The 23496-nt window shown below is 43.0% G+C and overlaps 1 protein-coding gene across 1 annotated transcript; it reads right to left on the bottom strand.

The window, feature by feature from the left end:
• Window positions 1–3798: 3798 nt before the first annotated feature.
• LOC132533707 (coiled-coil domain-containing protein 81-like) lies at window positions 3799–5205 on the bottom strand. Its single transcript, XM_060175772.1, has 2 exons — window positions 5042–5205; window positions 3799–3975 (listed from the first exon to the last, which is right to left on the bottom strand). The coding sequence occupies exons 1-2, from the start codon at window positions 5114–5116 to the stop codon at window positions 3799–3801; spliced, it is 252 nt and encodes an 83-aa protein (XP_060031755.1). The 5' UTR covers window positions 5117–5205.
• Window positions 5206–23496: the final 18291 nt, after the last annotated feature.

The following is a 23496-nucleotide window of genomic DNA, read 5'->3' as shown; positions in this document are numbered from 1 at the left end:
TGGTGGTGAGTAGAGAGAGAGGGCTGAAAAGACAGGACAGGCACTCTCTGGGAGGATGGTCTGGGCCTGTTCCCTGCTGGGTGTCTCACTTTGTATAGCATCCATTACTCATGACTCCATTCCTAACTGACTGCCCATTTTTTTTACTTTTTTTTTTAATCTTAAATTTTTTTAAAAAAATTTTTAATATTTATTTTATTTATTCCCTTTTGTTGCCCTTGTTGTTTTATTGTTGTAGTTATTATTGTTGTTGTCGTTGTTGGATAGGACAGAGAGAAATGGAGAGAGGAGGGGAAGACAGAGAGGAGGAGAGAAAGATAGACACCTGCAGACCTGCTTCACCGCCTGTGAAGCGACTCCCCTGCAGGTGGGGAGCCGGGGTTCGAACCGGGATCCTTATGCCAGTCCTTGTGCTTTGCGCCACCTGCGCTTAACCCATTGCGCTACAGCCCGACTCCCGTGACTGCCCATTTACCCATGATTCCTCAGCTCTGCTCTTAGAACAGAACATTCCATAAGCCAAGGATGGAAACTCACTCTCCCTGCTTCAAACTTGTTATTTCCAAAGAGAAATGCCGTGCACCCTCCACAAAAGAAAAACGAAGCTCCCTTGAGTAGAGGCAGACCAAAACACTGTTGGTAGACATTTGGCAGGCAGCACACCTGTCCCCACACTAAACCCAGACTTCTGTCCTCCATGGAGTTCTCTTGGCAATCCCCACTCATTTGCATGAAGCTCTATAGACCCACAGATCAGAGTGGAGGAAATGGGGAGAAGAGGCAACTTGCAACCCCAGAAGGCAATTACTTGTCAAAGGCCTTGGCATCTTCATCTCGCTGATGCTTCAGCACAACATGTTTATCCCATTCTTTTCTCAGGCGTTGATTGATGGTGTTCCTTCGATCCTCTTCTGCACATCTTTCTGCTAAATGCCTGGAGGGAAGGCAAGAGTCTGACTCCATCCACTCCCACCATCTCCCGCCTAGTCCTCTCTCCGTTGGATTCAGTGGGAAATCTGGTTTTGCTCTCACTCTTTGGAATAAGAGGTAAAGGTGGAGGCCAGGTAGTGGTGCACCTACTTGAAGGCACACATTGCAGTGTGCAAGGACCTGGGTTCAAGCCTCAGGTCCCCAACTTCAATTAGGAAGTGCAACAGGTTTCTCTCTGTTTTTCTCCCAATCTCTACCCAAAATAAATAAAAATTAAAAAAAAAAAGAAAGAATAAGAGTCAGTAACATGAGCAGATACAGGGAACCCTAGCTGAAGGGTCCAAGACTGCTTGCTTTAAGCCAAAACCCTCTTTCTGTCAATGAAAACCCTCTTTCTGTCAAAAGATGTTTGTTTCCTATAATTAATCAAAAACTCATCCCATGGACCTACCCTATGATCCTGCAATTCCTCCACTGGGGATATATCCTAAGGAACCCAACACACACATCCAAAAGGATCTGTGTACACATATGTTCGTAAGCAGCACAATTTGTAATAGCCAGAACCTGGAAGCAACCCAGGTGTCCAACAGATGAGTGGCTGAGCAAGTTGTGGTCTATATACACAATGGAATACTATTCAGTGATAATTAAAAAAATGGTGACTTCGCCATTTTCAGCCCATCTTGGATGGAGTGTGAAGAAATCAGGTTAAATTAAATAAGTCAGACACAGGATGAATATGGGAAGATCTCACTCCCAGGCAGAAGTTGAAAAACAGTATCAGAAGAGAAAGCACAAGTAGAACCATAACTGCAGTTGCTGTATTGCACCAAAGTAAAAGACTCTGGGGTGCAGAGGGGGGGCAGTGTCCATGTCCAAAAATGATGACAGAGCATCTAGTGCGGTTTGCATTGTTATGTGGAAAACTGAGAAATGCTATGCATGTGCAAACTATTGTATTTATACTCATATTGTATTTATACTCATCCCATAAGGTGGTTTGTGACATGCAACAGCCTCAGAAGTTGACTGGGGAGTAGAGATGAGAAGCAGGCTGGGGCGAGCTAGGGTCAGTCATGACTCTCCACGTGTCCACACATGTTTCTACTAAGGTCGGTGTCAAGGGGTGGGGGAGGAGAGGGAGAGAAAGGAGGAGAGGGTTATGGTGAGGAAGGAAGGGCCAGGCCCCGTACTTTTCTTGGTTTTTCTGAAGCATTTCTTTTTCTTGCTGCAGATTTTTTTATTTGGTTGAGGACACGCTGTCTTCTGTGACCTAGAGCGGCTTCCACCTGCTGCTTCATATATTCAATATTTCTCTGCCGCTTCTCGGCCTCCAGGGTCTTTTCATTCTGCCCAAAGTTGGTGAAGGTGCCCATGGGCTCGTAGATGGACAGTCTGGAAGGCCTGTGTTTCAGCTGGAACAGAGAGAGCCAGTGTGAAGGCTGCAGCACTGGGGTACACTGACAGACCCACTGTTTATAGGAAGGAGCCAGAGCACCCAAACCCTCATGAGGAAACCTGGTAGATGGGTGGAGGCTCAGTATTCTACCCTCCACAGCCTACGTCAGAGTGCTAGGAAGCAGTGTACAGTTCTCAAAATAGCAACCCATCCACTTACCTGGTATTCCAGTGCTTTCTTATACATTTCTCTCTCCTCAAATTGATGTTTCTTCAGTTCAGCTTTTTGTTCATCAATCCTGATAATTGGAAGAGGAGGAGGTGAGGCCACGGTTTATTCTAATGGAGACCAACATCATCAAAACACACCTAACAAGTAATAGTGGGAATAAGTTCCAAGAAAATAAAAGCTGGTACTTCCTTCTGGAAGCTTCCATTGCACCTGATAGAGACAGTTCTTGGAGCCTGGTGGTGTCTCATCTAGGAGAGCACACATGCTGCCATATGCAAAGACCTGAGCTCAAGGTCCTCACTTGCAAGGGAGACACATCACAAGCAGTGGAACAGTGCTGCAGGTATCTCTCCTTTTTTCTCTCTCTCTCTCTCTATTTCTGTCTCTCTTTCTTTCTCACTGTCTTCTCTCTAGCTCTCACAGTCTATCAAAGAAAGGACTGTCATGTCTATGGCCATACCACCCTGAACACACCCGATGTCATCTGATCTCAGAATCTAAGCAGGGTTGGACCTGGTTAGTACTTAGATGGGAGAAAGGACTGTCAGAAATAGTGAAGCATCAGGGCAACAGGCCCCAAATAACCATAGTGGCAAATAAGAAAGGAATGGAGGGAGGGAGGAAAGGAGGGAGCAAGGGAGAGAGAGAGAGAGAGAGAGAGAGAGAGAGAGAGAGAGAGAGAGAGAAGGAGACTAGCTTTATGGAGGCAGGAATTACCTCATTTGGGGGAATCTTCCCCACAGCAGTTCCCTTCACTGCTCTCCTGACCTCCTCCCTGACTCAAATGCTCAGCCTCAGGCCAAGTGCAACCAAACACTCTCTTTCCTCAGGACTGGGAATTGAGAGAAATGTTCATCCCAGGCTGAGCTACAGGAGAATGGCAGGTATGAGTATGTGGAAGACTTTCCATGATGGCCTGGCCCCTGCTTCTAGCCTGGGCCCCCACACTCCTGACCCTGGGTGCTGGGCTCCCAACAGACTGATGAGAAACCTACACTAGGAAGGGTCCCTCCATCAGACTGGCCCCTTCTTCCTCTACTAACACCACTGACCACAAAGCCAAAGGCCATGGTCCCAACTGACAACTGTACCTGGCCTCCAAGGCTGTCCTGACACTAAGCATGGTGGCGATGATGGGCTGTGGGGATCCTGGTTGGCTGGCTGAGATGTGCTGCAGCACTAGTTGTGCTGCCCTACCTTTCCCTACTGGAGTCCCCCTGCAAGTCCATCAAAACTCACTCTTGTTTGAGTTGAAGCCGTTCTAGTTGCTCCAAGACTTTCTGATTTTCTTTCTTTTTCTTGGCCAGTTTACTATTGGCATCTATTTGTTTGAGAAGGTTCTTAGTATACTCATTTTTCTTTTCAGTGACAATAGCAGCACTTGCTGGTCGGTTCGCAAAGTAATATGGATTCTAGGATGAAAGAGGAGCAGTTCATTTCTTTGAGACGAGCAAGAAAGCAACTGATGGGCTAGCAAAATAGCTGGCTTATACAGTGACTGCTTTGTCGTTGGTGAGACCTGGGTTTCAGCCCTGCGCTACCACACTGAAGGAGCCTCAGTGCTGTGGTTGCTTTCTCCATCTATCTAAAAGAAAGAAAAGTCATTTTTCAAAGTGCCAATAAAGCAGCTACATGTTGAACTCACCTGCTCCAAGGTAACTCTGAGCAGAACTGACCAGAGGTCACAGGTCTGTTGTATGCTTTACATTGGTTTGTTCTAGCTCTCCCCCGCCGAGAGAATTGCATCAGTCCAGTTAGTTTCGAGGGCCTGCTTGGCCCCGCCCCTAGGAACCCCAACAGAGTTCCAGAGTGGCAGAGTTAGAGAGAGTTCTTGGCGCCACCACGGGAAAGAGGCAGCAGAGTTCTGTTTGGTGATTAGTTTGTCTTAGTTTATAAATCGTTGATCCTAAATAAATACAGCTTCTCTGCCCAGCCGTATGTCTCTGGTCATCTCTGTTACCCGCTCGTGAAGCTAGCCCGGCCAGCTAGAGACTCCGAATTTTAACAACAAAAGTCTTTTTTTCTTCTCCATGGTGTGTCTGTGTGTGTTTGTGTGTGTGTGTGTGTCCCAAAGCCCTGCATGGTGAACAAAGTCAATACAATGGACTATCTATCAAGGCCAAGAGTTGTCAGGTTAACTAGAAAATGGTTTGAAAAGAGGATGATTTAGGCAGATAAAAATAGAAGCCAAGATACTAAAAACATGAAAATGGTGGTGAAGCATGTTCACTACCATCTGAAATGAAGTTTTTTGAAACTTCTGCACCTACAGCTCACCTGAGGGTTTTACTGAGGTGGAGACCTTAGTTCTGAGGGTGTCGGGAGGGGCCCAAGATTCTATGGAATGAGCTCCCACCCAGAAAGGAAGTATCACTCTTGTAAAGCCCACAGGAATCCCTTCAATCTGCCCTCCAGATGGTGGGTTCAAACATTCCCAGACAGGGTTATATGCAAGAGAGAGGTAGAAACAACTCTTACAGAAAAGTGGCATTTCGGATTCCTCTGTGATTTTATAGCATCTGCGACACCAAGGTTATAAGCAGCATTCTTCATGCGTTCTTCTTTTTCTGATTTTAGTCTCAACTTTGCAAGGAAAAAGAAAATAAACACACACTGGAAATGTCATTCTGTTTGTGAAGGCTACTAACTTTCTCTCTACAAAGACTGTGTTTCAAATGAGTCCAAACTGATTGGGCTTTTCTATGTTTGTTTTGCTCCCTGAGAAAATGTCTCCCAGTCAAGAACTTTCTTTTTCAAACCCAAGGCCTGGTGGCTCTAGCAAGTCAAGCAGAATGGCACCTGAAAATGGATGGCTGTCTATGTTCTTACCCGCACTCATGCAACAGAGTAGAGTAAACCCTCCATTAATCCTCCAAACCCCTCCCCAATGCATTTATATAAGCTGTGAGGAGATCAGAAAGTAGCTTCAGCCCCAAAATGTAGTGCACCAAACAAGACTTTAGTCTGCTCCTGAAAACCTGGCCATGACCCAAACTTCATTCTCAAATGAAATGCCTGATTTGGCACACTGCCAGGCAGACGTGCACAGGACATCTGCAGTGGCCTTGTCTTGTTTGCTGCCCCCACTGCACCACCTCTCAATCCAAGCATTCTACTACCTGGTCTTTGAGTGCAGTGTCCTTGTCTTTCATTATCTGATATTGATGTAGAATTTGGTCATCCTGTTCTTCTTTTTTCAACTCGGCATTAGAATACAGTGCATTGTTGGCCTTCCTGTGTTGCATACACACTTAACAAAGTTCCTACAATGACACCAAGGGTCTATTCCTACCTTTTGCTTTCTTATCTTCACACTTCTTCCTGTGCTCTCCAAGACTGGATTTCTCCAGGAGTGTGTTTGATAAAAGGACATATGAACAGCGATGTGCACAATGGGTTTGATAGGCTGAGTCCTCGGGTTGCAGGAGTGGCCACAATTCCACTTGATTTGCAAGGTCTATGTTCACTCAGAACCCTTGTTCTCCCAGCCCTGTTTGTGTTCAGTGGCACCCACCCCCATCATTTGTTTGTCTGAGGAGACTGGTACCTGTTCTGCTTTCTCATGATCCCTACAAGTTGTAGTCTCAGAGGTCTTAGGTTCTGTTTTGGTGTTCTTTGATGGATTGGGTGGATGTGGCACACTATAAGAAAACAACAGTAGGGAGTCAGGCTGTAGCACAGTGGGTTAAGTGCACAGGACACAAAGCACAAGGACTGGCATAAGGATCAAACCTGGCTCCCCACTTGTAAGGGAGTTGCTTCACAAGCAGAGAAGCAGAACTGCAGGTGTCTATCTTTCTCTCCCCTCTCTCTGTCTTCCCCTTCTCTCTCCATTTCTCTATGTCCTATCCAACAATAAAACAACAAGGGCAGCAAAAGGGAATAAATATTAAAAAACAACACAATTTCACATCTATAGTGAAATTAGAGGCAAATATAGCCAAATGAAGATAGCTCAGTGGTTCTCTTCAGAGCTTTGCATTGTAGAGGTGAGCGACCTATGTGTTTGATAAGCCTGGATTTCAATAATAGCATGCTTTTTTACATTTGACTTTTGAGCATTACTGACTGCACTTTCTCAGGCATGGGAGGTGCAGTGAACACACACACACACACACACACACACACACACACACACACACACACACACACACACACCCTCTTCCTGTGGAATCAACATTCTAAAGCAAAGTTACTAAACAAGGTAAGTGAGGTCTCCAGTGTATTTGGCACTGCTAATGACCATGCACACCTAGCTTCCCCCTGATAGACTGTGAGCCCTGAACATCTCTGCAGTCCTCACCATGGAGCACAAATGCAGGGACACCATGTGAAGGCATGCATGGAAACATCTAATATCCCTGAATCAAGATAAGATTCAGACTACAGTTAGTAAAGTGTGATCCCCACCTAACCCCCCACAAAAGACCATCATGTTACCTTTTGGTTCTTGTTTTTGTAAAGACAGTCTTATTAGATTCCATGGTGGTAGGCAATATTACGGGTGCAATATTTCCAGATGCTGGAGTGGGTTTTTGACCTGGAGGTCTAGGTAGAAAGTTGACTGTCGAATAAGAGAAAGAGTTAAGTTTCCTTTCAGTCTTTTCCTTTGAGGCTTTAATGGTCATATAAATACAATGAAGAGAGAAAAATACAATAGGAACATATAACACATTCTTACTCTACACCAACTGCGCTAAGTGCTTAATATAATGCATAATGGGCCAGGGAGATAGCATAGTGGTTATGCAAAAGACTTTTTTGTGTCTGATGCTCTTAAATCACAGGTTCAATCCTTGGCAGAGAGACACAGAGACAGATACAGAGAGAGAGAGAGAGAGAGAGAGAGAGAGAGAGAGAGAGAAGGGAAGAAAGTGAGTGAAAGGGAAAGATTGCATAAATAACAACTTAAGATAACAAGTAAAATTTCTTTATGAAAGGAACAGTCCTCAAAACATTGTCTGGCAACTTCTAGCTATCTCCAGTAACTTAGAAAGAATAAAGAAAACCTTTGTATTTCTACATATGTTTCAACCAAAGTCACATCAGCTACAGACATGAGAATCCTACTATTTTCTATTAAGCCATATAAGACAGTTGTAAACTCCTACTCAGAATATATATATATGGAACATGTTACATGCAGCTCACTTGATGCATTTCTGTTACCTACCTAGGCCACTTCCCTCCCCCGGTAGCCATCTGAACTTTGACTCTTTTAAGTAATAGAGAGCCAGCAAAGAGTCTTAGTTGAGAATCTCAGGGATTAGAGTTAAGGTGAGATAGAAAATTCTAGAAGAGCTTTTTCTTAGAAGAGCATATTTCTTGGGAGTCAGGCGATAGCGCAGCTGGAAAAATGCCAGTGGCACAAAACACAAGGACCAGTGTAAGTATCCCGGTTCGAGCCCCTGGCTCCCCACCTGCAGAGGAATCGCTTCACAAGCAGTGAAGCAGGTGTGCTGGTGTCTGTCTTTCTCTCCCCCCACTTGCCTTCCCCTCCTCTCTCCATTTCTCTGTCCTATCCAACAACAACATCATCAATGACAATAACAACTGCAACAACAATAAAAAACAGGCAACAAAAGGGAAAATAAATAATTATAAAATTTAGAAAAAGAAAATTCTAGAAGACCAGTTTCTTAGAAGAACACATTTCTTATAACTCTAATGGTACTGATTTTTGGCACAGGAGTTGCTCAGCAACAATGCCCTGCTGCTTAGCAGAAAAGAGAAAACAGCTAAAATCTTTGGCCTGCCTTGCACATCATCTTTGTCTGACTTCATTCTTAACACGGATTTCCTCAGTTTAGGTTGTTCAATTTTTTCCAGTGTTTCATTATTTCCTTTTAATTCAAATTCAATTCTAGGAATGGACCAAAATGTTTGCCTGCTCACTGGATCTGAATAAGATACTAGGAGAATTCTCAGTTCTGAGCAGCACCCCAGCCAGCCTGATAATACTGAAATAAACCTATTTCTCTGCCATGAGTGAGTGCTTGGACTTTGTTATGCAGAAATCACAGATTGAAGACTCTTTTCTTTTTTAGCCTGAGTCTGACTGTGACCTGCCTCTTCTAAACTAAGGTCTCAAAAGGTACTCATACTCCGGGGGGGAGGGGATGCCTTTGGGTTTTTGTTTCAGTTTGAATGTGTCTTTTCTAGTTCTGTCACCAGATTCAATACAGGGCTGTCAGAGTGGTATGTGGTTGGCAGAGAGTTTGGGAGGCCAGGGTTGATAGGTCCATGGAACCTGTGGGGTAAGACACTCACCTGGGAAATGAAAGAACACAGTTTGGACTTCTCTTCGAATTTGTGATGTTTGCTATAGTTGAATTGACATTTTGAGGTTTCTGGACAATAAGGAGAGAGGAAATTTATAGCTGGTCTATAGTCCAGGACCCAGAAACCTCACAGGCTCCCTGGAAACAATGCTACCGGAAAGCTGGCTTGTTGGATGCTCAGTGACTAAAGCCTCAAGCTTACCCCCCCCATTTAATAATGATCTTCCTACTCTTCTCCCCGATCCAGCTTTCTAGTCCCTTTTCCAACTATTACACCATTTCCCCAGACAGTAACCTGTGTCCACCTGCATATCAGCTGTTAGGCTCAGGCAAAAATGGAGCCCTTAGAATAAACCTAAATTAGACTTACCTGTTTTTTCCAAAATAGAGACCCCAAATGTTCATCTGCAATATTGTTGCCTTTAGGTTCATGATTAGTCAAGAATATGTTCATCTTTCTATATTAACTCTTTTTCAGCCACCAGGTTCCAGATGATACCATGATTCCAACCTGACTTCCCTAGGCAGATGACTCCACCTGGAGCCACACCTATCTCAGATCTCTGCCCCACTAGGGAAAGAGAGAGACAGGCTGGGAATATGGATTGACCAGCCAATGACAGTGTTCAACAGGGAACAATTACAGAAGCCAGACCTTCCACCTTCTGCACCCCATAATGTTCATGAGTCCATACTCTCAGAAGGATAAAGAATAGGGAAGTTCCTTCCCTATTTCCTATTATACTTACTCCCAAGATATCCTTATCAAAGCAAGGACAGCAAAAGCTCAATAAGGGCAAGAGACTGGCATACTTTAACAATGACTCTTTAGTCACTATCAGGCCACCCCATCAAGCTGGTGCCCTAGTCTGGGAGTCCTGAGACTCCCAAACAGACATTATGGGCCTTGACCTCAAATAAATCCCTTTCTCCATTGTTACCAGTCATCTGTACCAGGAACAACAAAACAGATCCCTTTGTGGACCCCCACAGGTCCTTTCACTCAAATCAACAACAGTAGAGAATGTTCCATCCTCTGAAAGGAGGCTGGACCACATACTCTATGCTACACCTGAGGAAGATGGGTCCTAATTTTGGGGCAATTGGAATGTTCTTACTGATGATCACAGAATGTGAGGTTGGATCTAAAGGGATACAGAGGTCAATCAAATAGGCTCCTAAGCTGAATTAGGGAAACAGATCAGATCCAATTGATGGGGTTTACAGTCAACAATATTTATATACCTTTCACATATTTGGAAGCTACTCTCTTCCCTGATCCAGCTTTCTGGTCCTTTTTCCAGCCATGACATCATCTCCCCAGACAATAACTAGCATCCATCTGCATATAAAATTTCAGGCTCAGGGAGAAAAAAAACTAGTATATCCTCAGACCCTTTGGACTTTCCTGCATGCTTCTCTCAATTCATGTCAAATAATATTGCATCCGCCGATCACAACCTAATCAACGCAACGAGTACCACCCCAGCATGCTTCACTTCAGACTGTGTCCAGAGACTTCAGGTGTGGAACGACAACCCTTCAGCTTCATCACTCAGGAGAGACCTTTCCTTTCATAGTATTCTCTAATTCCATTCCAGGTGGTCCACTCCCCAATAAATTCGCCAAACCCAGATATAGACCAGGTCCCCTGAGATAGAGCATATGTTCACATGTGTCCATAAACCAAGGAAAAATATATACCTGAAAGCAGAAGTACACAAGTACACTGGTCTACAGTGAGTACCCCCCCCCAACACTTCCTCTCCACTATTCCAACTTTAAGGTCCATGATTGTTCAACAATTTGTTTGGCTTTGTATGTTAACTCTCTTATCAGTCACCAGGTTCCGGATGCCAGCATGATGCCAACCAGACTTCCCTGGACTGATGACACCACCAATGTGTCCTGGAGCTCCACTTCCCCAGAGATCCACCCTACTAGGGAAAGAGAGAGGCAGACTGGGAGTATGGATCAATGAGTAAAAGCCCATGCTCAGTGGGGAAGCAATTACAGAAGCCAGACCTTCCACCTTCTGCAACCCAAAATGACCTTGGGTCCATACTCCCAGAGGGATAGAGAATAGGAAAGCTATCAGGAGAGGAGATGGGATATGGAGGTCGGGTGGTGGGAATTGTGTGGAGTTGTACCCCTAGTATCCTACAGTTCTGTTATAGTCTCCTTTTGTAAATAAAAAAAAATAAAGTTTAAAAAACAAATATAACTAAAATACGCCCATTAGCAGAGAATGGAGACCACCGCCAACTCTTCATTTGTGCCATTCTAGCCTTTAGGTTCATAATCAGTCAAAAACATGTTTGGCTTTGTATTTTAACTCTCTTTTCAGCCAACAGGATGCAGCTGCAAGCACGATGCCAACCAGACTTCCCTGGATAGATAACCCCACCAATGTGTCCTGGAGCTCTGATCCCTCAGAACCCTACAGCCAAAATCATACTCAATGGTGAAAAACTGTAAGCATTTCCACACATATCAGGTACTAGACAGGGCTGCCTACTATCACCATTACTACCCAACATAGTTTTGGAAGTTCTTGCCCAAGCTTTCACGCAGGAGCAAGGAATTAAAGGCATACATATTGTAAGAGAAGTCAAATTCTCCCTATTTGCAGATGATATGATAGTATACATAGATAAACCTAGGAAATCCAGCCAGAAGCTTTAGGAAATCATTAAGCAATACAGTAAGGTGTCAGGCTACAAAATTAATATTCAAATTCAGTGGCATTCCTCTGTGCAAACACTATGTTAGAAGAAGAAAAATCGAGAAATCAATTCCTTTTCCTACAGCAACAACAAGAACAAAAAAATATCTAGGAATAAACCTAACCAAAGAAGTGAAATGCTTGTATACTAAAATTATGAGTCATTAATCAAGGAAATTGAAAAAGACACAAAGAAGTGGAAAGATAATTCCATGTTCAAGGGTTGGAAGAATTAGCATCATTAAAATGAATATACTGCCCAAGGCCATATAGAAATTTAATGCTATCCCCATCAAGAATCCATACACATCTTGTAGGAGTATAAAACAAATTCTACAAATGTTTATCTGGAACCAAAAAGACCTAGAATTGTCAAAAATAATCTTGAGAAGATAGAACAGAACTGGAGGATCACACTCCCTGACCTCAAATTGTTTTATGGGGTCCTTGTAATCAAACCTGCTGGGTAATGGAACATGAATAGACACACTGCCCAGTGGAATAGAACCAAGAACCCAGAAGTAAGCCCCGACACACTGGACATCTAATGTTTGACAAAGGTGCCCAGACTATTAAAAAGGGGAAAGCAGAGTCTCTTCAACAAATGGTGTTGGAAAAATGGGTTGAAACATGCAGAGGAATGAATGTGAACCACCAAACACAAAAGTAAATTCTAAATGGATCAGGGGCTTGGATGTTAGACCAGAAACTATCAGATACTTAGAGGAAAATATTGGCAGAACTCTTTTCCACATAAATATTAAAGACATCTTCAATGAAATGAATCCAGTTACAAAGTAGACTAAGGCAAATATATACCTATTGGACTTCATCAAATTAAAAAGATTCTGCACAGCAAAAAAGCAATACCCAAACCAAGAGACCCCTCACAGAATGGGAGAAGATCATCACATGCCCTGCATCAAACAAGAGGCTAATAACCAAAATATATAAAGAGCTTACCAGCCTCAACCACAAGAAAACAAATGAAGCCATCCAAAAATGTGGAGAAGACATAGACAGAATATTCACCACAGAAGAGATCCAAAAGGATGAGAAACACATGAAAAAATGCTCCAAGTCTTTGACTGGCAGAGAAATGCAAATAAAGACAACCAATAGATCCCACTTCACTCCTATGAAAATGTCATACTTCAAAAAAGGTAGCAGCAACAAATACTACAGAGGTTGTAGGGTCAAAGGAACCCTCCTGCACTGCTGGTGGGAATGTAAATTAGTCCAACCTCTGTGGAGAACAGTCTGTAGTATTCTCAGAAGGCTAGAAATGGACCTACCCTATGATCCTGCAATTCCTCTCCTGGGGATATATCCTAAGGAACCCAGCATGCACATCCAAAAAGATCTGTGCATACCTATGTTCTTGGCAGCACAGTTTGTAATAACCAAAAACTGGAAGCAACCCAGGTGTCCAACATCAGTTGAGTGGCTGAGCAAGTTGTGGTCTATATATACACAATGGAATACTACTCAGCTATTAAAAATGGTGATTTCACCATTGTAAACCCATATTGGATGGGGCTTGAAGAAATCATGTTAACTGAAAGAAGTCAGAAACAGAAGGATGAATATGGATGATCCCACTCTCAGGCAGACGCTTAAAAACAAGATCAGAAAACACAAGTAGAAACCGAACTGGAGTTGGTGTACTGCCACAACGTAAAACATTCCCTGGTGCAGTGGTGGTTGAGTACAGGTTCCAAAATGATGACATAGAACCTAGTGGGGATTGTATTGTTATGTGGAAAACTGAGAAATGTTATGCATGTACAAATTATTGTATTTATTGTTGAATATAAAACATTAATTCCCCAATAAAAATAATAAAAATTAAATTATGTGGGTGAGATACTTTTATCTATTTTTATATTTATTTATTCTCTTTTTATTGCCCTTGTTGTTTTATTGTTGTAGTTATTGTCCTTATTGAAGTCTTTGTTGTTGGGTAGGACAGAGAGAAATGGAGAGAAGAGGGGAAGACAGAGAGGGGGAGAGAATGATAGACACCTGCAGACTCAAACCACGATCCTCATGCCAGTCTTTGCGCTTTGGGCCTACTGTGCTCAACCCGCTGCACTACTTCCCAACTCCCAGTAAGATACTTTTAAACCATATTTTCCCCTGTCCCTGGCTCAGACCTTCAGATGTTTTATCCTTCTGGCCATTTTATCTGAGTAAAACACTTAGAATCAAGCCTTTCTTTGCCCAAGGGGCACTTGTCATCTAAGACAGGCCAACACTGAAGGGTGACACCTCTATAAACAATTCAGAACTGTAAGAAAGAGAAATAATTAGAAGGTCAACATTACCTTTGCAATACTTTTTTCCAGATTGCCACTTGTATCCACTGCAGACAAGAAGTCCTGAAAAAATTTCATTTTTACTTTGTCATTTTCAATTGTAAGGATACCGATTCCTTGGAAAGTAAATTCAACTTTCTTTCGTGTGCAGATTGATCGTGATAAGAGCTGCAGAGTTTCTTTAATGCATCCTTCGACTGTGTCCCTGCTATAATGCCCCGCTATGGCAACCATGATAAAATTCAGTGGTACAACGGGGATATCCCCTGGAAGAGAAAAGGACAGTTGTGTGGGGAAAAGACAGTGAGCAGATGGCAGATACTCAGAAATAACTATCTCTCTTTTAATGGGAAAGGTTTAGCCAGTAGAGCTACTTACCAGGTGTGTGGATCTTAGTTTGTCGTAGTCCATGTAGCTGCAATAGCTTCTCTGACATTATAAAGATCGGTATCTGGATAGAGTTAAACCTGTTCCCAGCATCTAGTTTTTGCCTCATAAAAGTAAATGTCCCAAAAGCAGGTATGTAGACCCCCTAGAAATGAATCAAACAGAAGGTGGGAAGAAAAGAAACACATGCTGACTTCTCTGAAGGGATGATAAAGACGAATCCTGAGAGAATTTTAGAGTGGCTAATTAATGTATTAAAACTGATCAGGGGATGTGAGGGCGATCTGGCTGTGACATCTGTCACCCCAATGAATGCCAGGTTGATTTGGCTCATCTGCCTGGTTAGGTGGGTGTCCCCTTCCTCCATCATCGCTCCATGTGTGACCCTCCCAAAGACATGCCCTCAGTCGAGGAGGATCGCCTTCCCTAAGTAGAGGTGACTGGTCTTTGGGTGAGGGTATATGAGTAGCTGTGCTCCCCTGATTGAACCTCCAGACAAGCTCTGAATCTGTTCAGGTATTTCCTCTATCCTATCATATTTTCATAACCAAAAAAATTCTCCTCCTGGAAGCTAAGCACAAAAGAAGATTCTCCAACCTAGTCCAACTTGTACCCCCCAAGTTAAAATTTCATCACAATCAAATATACACAGGAATAAAATAGAATCTCACTATCTGGATATAGGGGAGCCCTTTCCAAGTTAGTGCATCAAACCTACTGTCTTTTATGTAGATTTGAGGCAGGCAGCTCAGATTTCAGGAAACACATCTATTCAAAAAGGAAATGACCTAGTTGGGACCCAGAGAAACAATATTTCTTGCAACCAAATGCTAGTAGAAAGGCTTGTGAGAGCTAAATTGGAAATGTAAGAGTCGTGTTTCTTCATCTGGATACTATACAAATCCACTGTGTGGTTTTGCTTTTAAGAATCTAATAGATGTCCTAATAAGAGCAGCATTAAATTCCTTTGACCTGATATTTCCTACTTCTCATTGAAGACAGAGAACACATGCACAGTATTCACTCCAAGAATTTTTTTTTTCCTCCAGGGCTATTGGAGCTTAGTGCCTGCACTATGAACCCATTGCTCCTGGACACCTTTCTTTCTTTTTTTGGATAGGACAGAGAGAAATTGAGAGGAGAAAATAGTGCAGAGAAGAGAAAGGCACCTGCAGACCTGCTTCACCACTTGTGAATTGCCCCCCTGCTTGTGGAGAACCAAGGGATTGAAACAGGATCATTGTGCAGCTCCTTGCAGTTTGCACTATGTGCACATAAGCCCGTGGGATACCACCTGGTGCCCTCTAGAACAGTTTCAGTCCTCTGCAGTTCAGTTGGAATAGACTTGGAAACCTTACAGACTTGGTTTCGAACTAGTTTTTCTGATGCCCCAATATGACAGTATGTCAGAGAATTTGAATATGACTTTTATATTTAAAAATACTTGTCTGTCCTTCAACCAGTGAGGCTTTCGTAGGAGTCACTGACACTGTTACCTTGCTGACAAGCTCACCTGGCATGCACCCACTGTGCCCTGGCGATGAGGGCTTGTGGCATCATAGGCTGGCTTTGTGGCACCATTCTCTCTTGGGATTCCCTGTGTCTCTATGCCATTTCTTCTCAGTTAACTCAGCAGGTTCACTTGCTCAATTTTGGCAAAAAAAAAAATTTTTGGCAAAAAAAAATCAGTGTTGGAGCTTTTTGAGGTCTAGCTCTACATTCTCTTATTTCCCTCCATCCCCTCTGCTTACATCATGCCCAGGGCCTTGCCAACCATCACTATGCCAATCTCTGCCAAAGGCAAATTCAGAAGCCAAGGTTCCCTCCCCCCAACTCTCTACCACCAACACACTCACACAAAATCACATTTTTGATCCTATGCATGTGACTTCCTACCTGAATATCCCACAATCGATATGCTTGGACTGGAGAAATAAATAGCACAATGATTATACAAAAAGACTCAAGCCTGAAGCCCTGAGGTCCAACAGTCAATTCCCAGCACAGCCATAAGCCAACAAAAATCAGTGCTCTGGGAAAAACCACACCTAACTCACTTAAAGCCAGAATCGGGCTTCCTTTAAATCTTGTCTTTGATGTAGGCTTTTGCTCTCGACGAATAGCATCATCACTTGATTCACTTGCATAGATCCAAACTCAAAAGCTGCTTGGAAAGTTCCTTTCTGCTATATCCTATCATTTACTACATCACTGTAACCAATAGATTTTCACATCTGTCCTTTAAGTCTGTCCACTCTCTACATTTCATTCTACCAATTCACTCCAAATCGCCATCCTTTCTCTCTTAGATAACTCTGAAAGGAAACAATTGTTCCACGTTAGGTCATCCATTGTTGCCTGAGTGGCCCACATGCTTCTCTAGTGCGTGGCCTTTTCACTTTCCTGATTAAAGTTTAAAACACGGGGGAGGGCTGTGCAGGGGGGAACCCTACAAGGAAAAGAATTAGTAGAGAGAAAGAGACAGAACCAGAGAACCATTTTGGTGCATATGATGCCATGGAATTATTATCAAGACTTCAAGCTTGAAAATCCAACAACCTGGGCCAGCAAAATGCTTCCTTGGACACTGCAGTACTTTGCCATATGTGCTATCCAGGTTCAAGCCGAGCCTCCAACTCCTTAAATGAAACTTTGTTCTTGTGAACTTTTGTACTCTCTATGCAAAAATATAACAAATACATGAAACAGAGTCCAACATCTTATCCACTGTGCCACCACCTGAACTGTCACTTAGATCACTCATAAAGGCAATCCCGACATCCACTTAATTCTCCACACTGCCACCTGAGCCAGTGTTTCCCAGCACAGATCTTGGGGGTTCACTTCTCTTCTACCCCCTCATTAGGATTATCCTCAACGCCAACCTATGTGATGTGACTCACAGTGCCCCGAATAACATGACTTTTTCCTCTCATTAAGCAAACACTTTGGCTGGGTTAAGTGCACATAGTTTTTTGTGCAAGGACCTGAGTTTGAGTCCTGGCTCACTACCTGCAGTGGGAATGTTTCACAAGCACTGAAGCAGGACTGCAGGTGCCTATCTTTCTCTCTCCCTACTCTCTAAATTCTGATGTCCTATTAAAAAAGAAAAGGAAAATATTGCTGCCAGGAGTTCTGACTTTGTATTACCAACATTACACCCCAACTATAACCTTGGTGGGAAAAAAATCACATACTTCCATGCCCAGTCAGACAGCAGCCATAGTGTTGTCTTTCACCTCCTTCCACAAACTGTCCACCCACCCTCAGTTAAGTGTGTTTGTTCTCCTTGTTCCCTCTACCAAAAAAAAAAAAAAAAACAAATCTTCCCCTCCTGCTCCACTGATCCTGATTCTCACTTCACATCTCCCCCTTCTTTAGTCAGCCTTGAAACATACCCCACCCTCGCCCTCTGTAAATGTCTTTCTTGTAGTTCAGGTCCTGGAATATGATGGCAGAGGGGTTGTATTGTTATGTAGAAAACTTGAGAAATGTTATTCATCTACAAACTATTGTATTTACTGTTAAATGAATATATTAACCCCCCAATAAGGAAATTTAAAAAAAAAGCATTCCTTGTAACCATACAAATTACTCCTCACACTCACTATACATGTGCATTTATATCTGTGCTTACTGGGTTTTGTGTATCTCCCAACACTAGGTTATAAATTCAAAATGTTTGACTTTGATTCATTCCCCAGTACACAGCACACAGCCATACACTTGGTGGTGCTGGGTAATGTCCACCTTTATGACCTGGGACTTCGCATCCAGGCTGACCTTTGTCACATACTGATTCCCCAACAATGTCCACCTTTATGACCTGGTGACTGGCAGTCAGGGTGGCCTTTGTGACATACTCATCTCCCAGGCAACTGACCTCTAGCCACACCAAGCCACAGGATGGGCTCTCCAAATGGCTTTATGAAAAGAATACTACCAAAATTTAGAAAGAAATCAAGAAAAAAACTGAGAAATTTGCCCAGGCATAGATTTCTTAAGACACATAACATCGGGAGTCGGGCGGTAGTGCAGTGGGTTGAAAGGGTGAAGCAGGTCTGCTGCAGATATCTATCTTTCTCTTCTCTCCATTTCTCTCTGCCCTATTCAATAACTACATTAATAGCAACAACAATAACAATAAAAGAACAGGAGCAACAAAAGGAAATAAGTAAATAAATATTTTAAAAATATTTTTTAAAAAGAAGACCCATAAAATCATTACCTGTGATGTTTAATTTCAGAATTTGTTTGTGGGAGAAAAATCAGCTGATGTTTGGTAAGAAATGTTTTAACTATAATTTAATGGAAATGTGAAAGCTGGGAAAGTAATTAAACGTCCCACAGAGGAAGACGACTGACAGTGAACCAAAACACCATAGCACTCCTGTTCCTGACAGCAGAATAAAGTTCTTATAAAAATATGGAAGTCGAATAGATGCCAGGGAAGGAAAAGAAGAGATGCCTCTTCCTGGTTCATCTCACATCATTTAGTGAGAGTCTGGGCAAGAGCCCAGTGACGTAATGGTAATGGTGGTGCCATTCTTGAGACATCTGTTTTGCCAAGAGATCAGCACCCTCTTTCAAACAAGCCTAGAAAGTCTTCTAGGAGATGCTGCTCTGGTCCTCTCCCAAACATTAAGCAGCTCTTTTTATGGTTTCCCCCGCCTTACTTTCCAACAGAGGGGGAGAGAGAAAGTGCAAGAGAAACTGAAGAGATACCTGCAGCACTACTCCACTGCTCCTAAAAATCTCCACCCTCTGAAGGTGGGAACTGGGGCCTTGAACCTGGGCCCTCCTCACCCCAGTTTCTTAACACAACACAACCCCAGGAATCAGGGACGCCACCAGCTGTCTAGTCCTGGCCAGGAAGCCAGGAGGTGGCTGTGTTGAGTGGCATTTATTGGACACAGACTTGGTGCCAGTATACAGATCATATAAGAGTTTGGGGCACCCCAGGCTGTCAGAGTGTGGATCCCTCCTACCCGCCCCCCAGCCCAGCCAGCCTGCCCACGGAGAGGGACACAGAGGGGTGGGTGGTGTCCTTACCATCCCGGCTCAGCCGAGCTAGGGTGTGCAGCTTGTTCTTATTCATGTGCTGTCGCCAGATGGTCAACTCTTCTGCAGTGGCGGCACGCATGGCGGCAGAAGGGCCGAGGCCTGTCTTGTCCGCAGGGCGCATGATGTCCACCATCCCAAAGGAGGTGGGCGGTGGGGCTCGCCCACCAAGGCAGGCATGGGGGTTGTCTGACTTCCGACTCTGCCTCGAAATTACACTATAACTGAATGAGCGATTTGATTTTTTTTTAATATAAGGGCAAAGGCTCTTTCTAGCCTCCCCTCCACACCCCCTGGGCTCAGTATTTTGGGCAAGACTCCCAGAAGGGCAGTGTTACAGAGGAGCTGGGTTCCTGCCCTCCTGCACTCTCAGGATTCAGAGAGAAAATCTGGGCAACCTGGAGAAGGGGTGTGGCCAGGCAAGCAAGCAACAAAGGCTCAGAGGTCATCACCTGGGCCCCAGGCCCCCAGCCCCCACCCCTTTGCTAGAATGTTGCTGCCAGATCTGTTCCACCAGGCTGTCACTCTGACTCTCTCTGTTGACAGTTTTTTCCCCCTCTTTCATATTTTCTTTTAATTTTTATTTTTATGTTTTTAAATTTACTTATTGGGGATTAATGTTTTACATTCCACAGTAAATACAATAGCTTCTACATGCATAACATTTCTCAGTTTTACACATAACAATAAAACCCCCACTAGGTCCTCTGTCATCATTTTCCAGGACTCTACCACACACCCACCCCAGAATCTTTTACTTTGGTGCAATACACCAACTCCAGTTTAGGTTGACTTTTTTTTAATGTTATTTTCTTAAATAAAAAAATGAGTTTATAGCTGGGATGAACTTTTTTCACTATTATCAGTGATCTGATAGTGGCTGACAAGATGATAAGATTACAAGGGTATAGTTGCACATTACACCCACCACCAGAGTTATGTGACACCCTACCCCCACCACAAAATAACCATAGTTCTCACAAAGTTTTTAATTGTTTTTTGTTTGTTTGTTTGTCTGTTTCTGGTGTTATTGCTGGGGCTTGGTACCTCCACCAGTCCTAGAGGTTTTTGTGTCCCCCCCCCCTTTTTGTTGCCCTTGTTGTTTTATCATCCTTGTGGTTATTATTGTTGTTATTGACATCATTGTTGCTGGATAGGAAAGAGAGAAATGGAGAGAGGAGGGGAAGACAGAGAGGAAGACAGAAAGGTAGACACCTGCAGACCTGCTTCACCACTTGTCAAGCAACCCCCTGTAGGTGAATAGCCTGGGGTTAAAACCAGGATGCTTACACTGGTCCTTGTGCTTCAGTCCATGTGCACTGCCACCTGACCCACCTCCCAAAGTCTTAGAGACAATTTGGCTCCTCTTCCCACCCAACCCCTTCATCTCTCTCCTTTCTTCATTCTCCTTCATTATTTATCATTTCTCCTCCTCTTTTCCCCTTCCCTTCCGTCCCTCACCCCCCTCCTTTCCTAAGTTTGTGTTTCAACCCTCTATATTCCACACATGAGCAAAACCAAATGGTAGCTGCCTTTCTCTCCCTTATTTCACTCTGTATCATCACTTCCAATAGTCTTTATTTTTAAATTACAAAGCAGTATTTGTCTCATGTCATTTGACACTTCTTTATCCAGTTGCCCCTCCATTCCCTTACCTGTGCCCCATCATCCTGCACTGTTTTTCCCCCCCTCTTCAACTGCTAGTTGTGAATTCTCACACGTTAAACACAGTCATGTAAACCTTGCCCAGGGCAAGAACTAGAACTCCATCAGTGATAGAAACAGCTACTTTAGGGAGCTGGGTGGTAGTGCAGCAGTTTAAGTGCACATGGCGCAAAACCCAAGGGCCAGAGTAATGATCTTGACTCGAGCCCTGGCTCCCCACCTGCGGGAGGTCATTTTGTAAGTGTTGGAAGCAGGTCTCCAGGTGTTTATCTTTCTCTCCCACTCTCTGTATTCTCCTCCTCCCTCCATTTCTCTCTGTCCTATCCAACAACAACAACAGCTCTCCCAACAAAAACAACTACAATAAGCACAACAACAAGGGCAACAAAATGGGAAAAATAGCATCCAGTGGATTCTCAGTGCAGGCAAAGAACTCTGGAGGAAAAAAAAAAGAAAGAAACAACTGTTCCATCCTACTCCCCAGTCTGTCCCAACAGAGACTAGGGACTAGCTGGACTCTACTCGGGGTGCAGACCACACAGGCTTCAGTCCACAGCAAAGCTAGGGCACCATGGCTATTCCCCTGCCAACAATCTGCTCTGAAAAAAAAAAAACAGGAGAATAGTGCAGTGGGCACAGGGCCAAACCTATATGCCAGGTGGTACTAAGTTAACTGCTAAGGTTGGTCCCTGGCACAACTATACTTTCCAAACTTGTATCAATCTTTGAGGACAGATACACAAAAGTGTTGGCTGTGGTTGTTTGGGGACCATGTGACATTTTAAGTGAAGGGGAAGAAGAGTTCAGGGAACTTTTTGCTCATTTTTCTCTCTTATTTACTGATCACCAAGAGTATGGGTTACTTTTCAAGTAGTCCAAGAGTTGTCCAACGTAAGAAACACACAGAGTGAAGTGCAGGGAGAGTATAGGGATTTAAGCAAACAGACAGAAATGAACTGGGTCAGAGTTTTCTAAGCTGCCTCAATGCACATACGCTTTTCTGCAAGCTCGGACTTGCATTGCAAAACCCACATGAGAGTCACTTTTTCATTCACATCCCTCAGCAGCCACAGAACCCAAAGACTCACACTTTGAATAAGGACAGTATGGGAATGTAACTGAAAGAGAAGACATTTACAATGCCCTCACTTTTGTATTATTCAAAACCTGCCAGAAAGTTAACCCATGTCTACTGAGTATATATTAGCTTTTACCAGGCACTTGGCTGGTTGCTAAGAGATAAGAGGCGAGATGATGGGGCAGAGAGAGAACCCACCATGCAAGAGGTAGGCAATTCATTTATTCCCCATTTAACACATATTTATTGAATAAAAAAATAATATAATGAAGGAAAAAATGGGTGCACTTAATATCTTAAGGAGTGGTAGGTAAAGCAGGGGAACACAGGGCCTGCAAACATGAGTTCTGAAGTCAATTACCCAGAAAAGTGATCTTTCTCTCGTTAATAAATATATCTTTAAAAAAAAAAGGTGGGGGATGTGGGAGAAAGGCGTTGGCACATACAGTAGAATGCACACATTAATATGCACAAGAACCCAAGTTCAAGCCCCAGTCCTTACCTGCAGGAGAATGTAAAAATTTTTTAAAAAAATCTCTTGAGTGGGGTAAATAGCATAATGGTTATGCAAACAGACTCTCAAGACAGAGGCTCCAAAGTCCCAGGTTCATTCTCCACACCACCATAAACCAGAGCTGAGTAGTGCTCTGGTGAAAAATAAATAAATAAAAATTCTCTTCAATATTAGCTATTTTAACTTAAATTTCTTGTCATTCTTTCATGTTAAAATATTTCCAGGATCAATAAATATATTTTCTGTAGCATGTATTTATTAATGAACATCAAATAATATAGCTTTATGAACTTCTGCATTATATTAATCCTTGCATATTAAGTGAGTGTATATAGTACAAAGAAAATACATTTAATTAAACTATCTCATATATGGGGCATAACTTGCTTTCAAACCACCTATCAGGAAGTAACTCTTATAACTACCCTTTAGTTTGGTGTTCTTCATAGTCAGGTCTTCTAGTAAAGATCTATTCTAAGCATAATAGTTATGCAAAGAGACTCTCATGCTGAGGCTTCGAAGTCCCAGATTCAGTCCCCCATACCACCATAAATTAGAGCTGAGGAGGGCTCTGATTAAATAAATAAATACGTAAAGAAAACAAAAAAAAAACAAAATGATCTCTTCTAAGTTTGTTTCAACTGCATTTGTTTCAGCTGATCAGGTGATAAGAATATATATGTTGAGAAACATCTTTGGTGCATTGATTTTCCTTTCTCACTCTTTCAACTCATTGATTATTATAAGTAGATAACATCTTAGAGATGAGTTATCAAAACTAAATCAATGGTAGTATATTTTTGAAGTAGGACTTCAAAATGAGACATACCTTTCAAAACCCAGAAACTTCTTGCTTTGTTTTACCTAGTAAGTAAAGTACAACATTGTCAATAAAACCAGTATG

The sequence above is a fragment of the Erinaceus europaeus genome, chromosome 17, assembly GCF_950295315.1.
Source record: "Erinaceus europaeus chromosome 17, mEriEur2.1, whole genome shotgun sequence".
NCBI classification, from domain to species: Eukaryota; Metazoa; Chordata; class Mammalia; order Eulipotyphla; family Erinaceidae; genus Erinaceus; species Erinaceus europaeus.
The sequence above is the reverse complement of the archived record's forward strand: the minus strand, read 5'-3'. Positions and strand labels throughout refer to the sequence as shown.

Bases quoted from the DNA above. Each gene is read 5' to 3' on its own strand.
- LOC132533707 (XM_060175772.1), bottom strand. From the start codon at position 5,116: ATGAAGAATGCTGCTTATAACCTTGGTGTCGCAGATGCTATAAAATCA. The intron at 3,976-5,041 runs GTAAGAGTTGTT...CTTTCATCCTAG, and splicing joins ATCCGAAATGCCACTTTTCT to AATCCATATTACTTTGCGAA.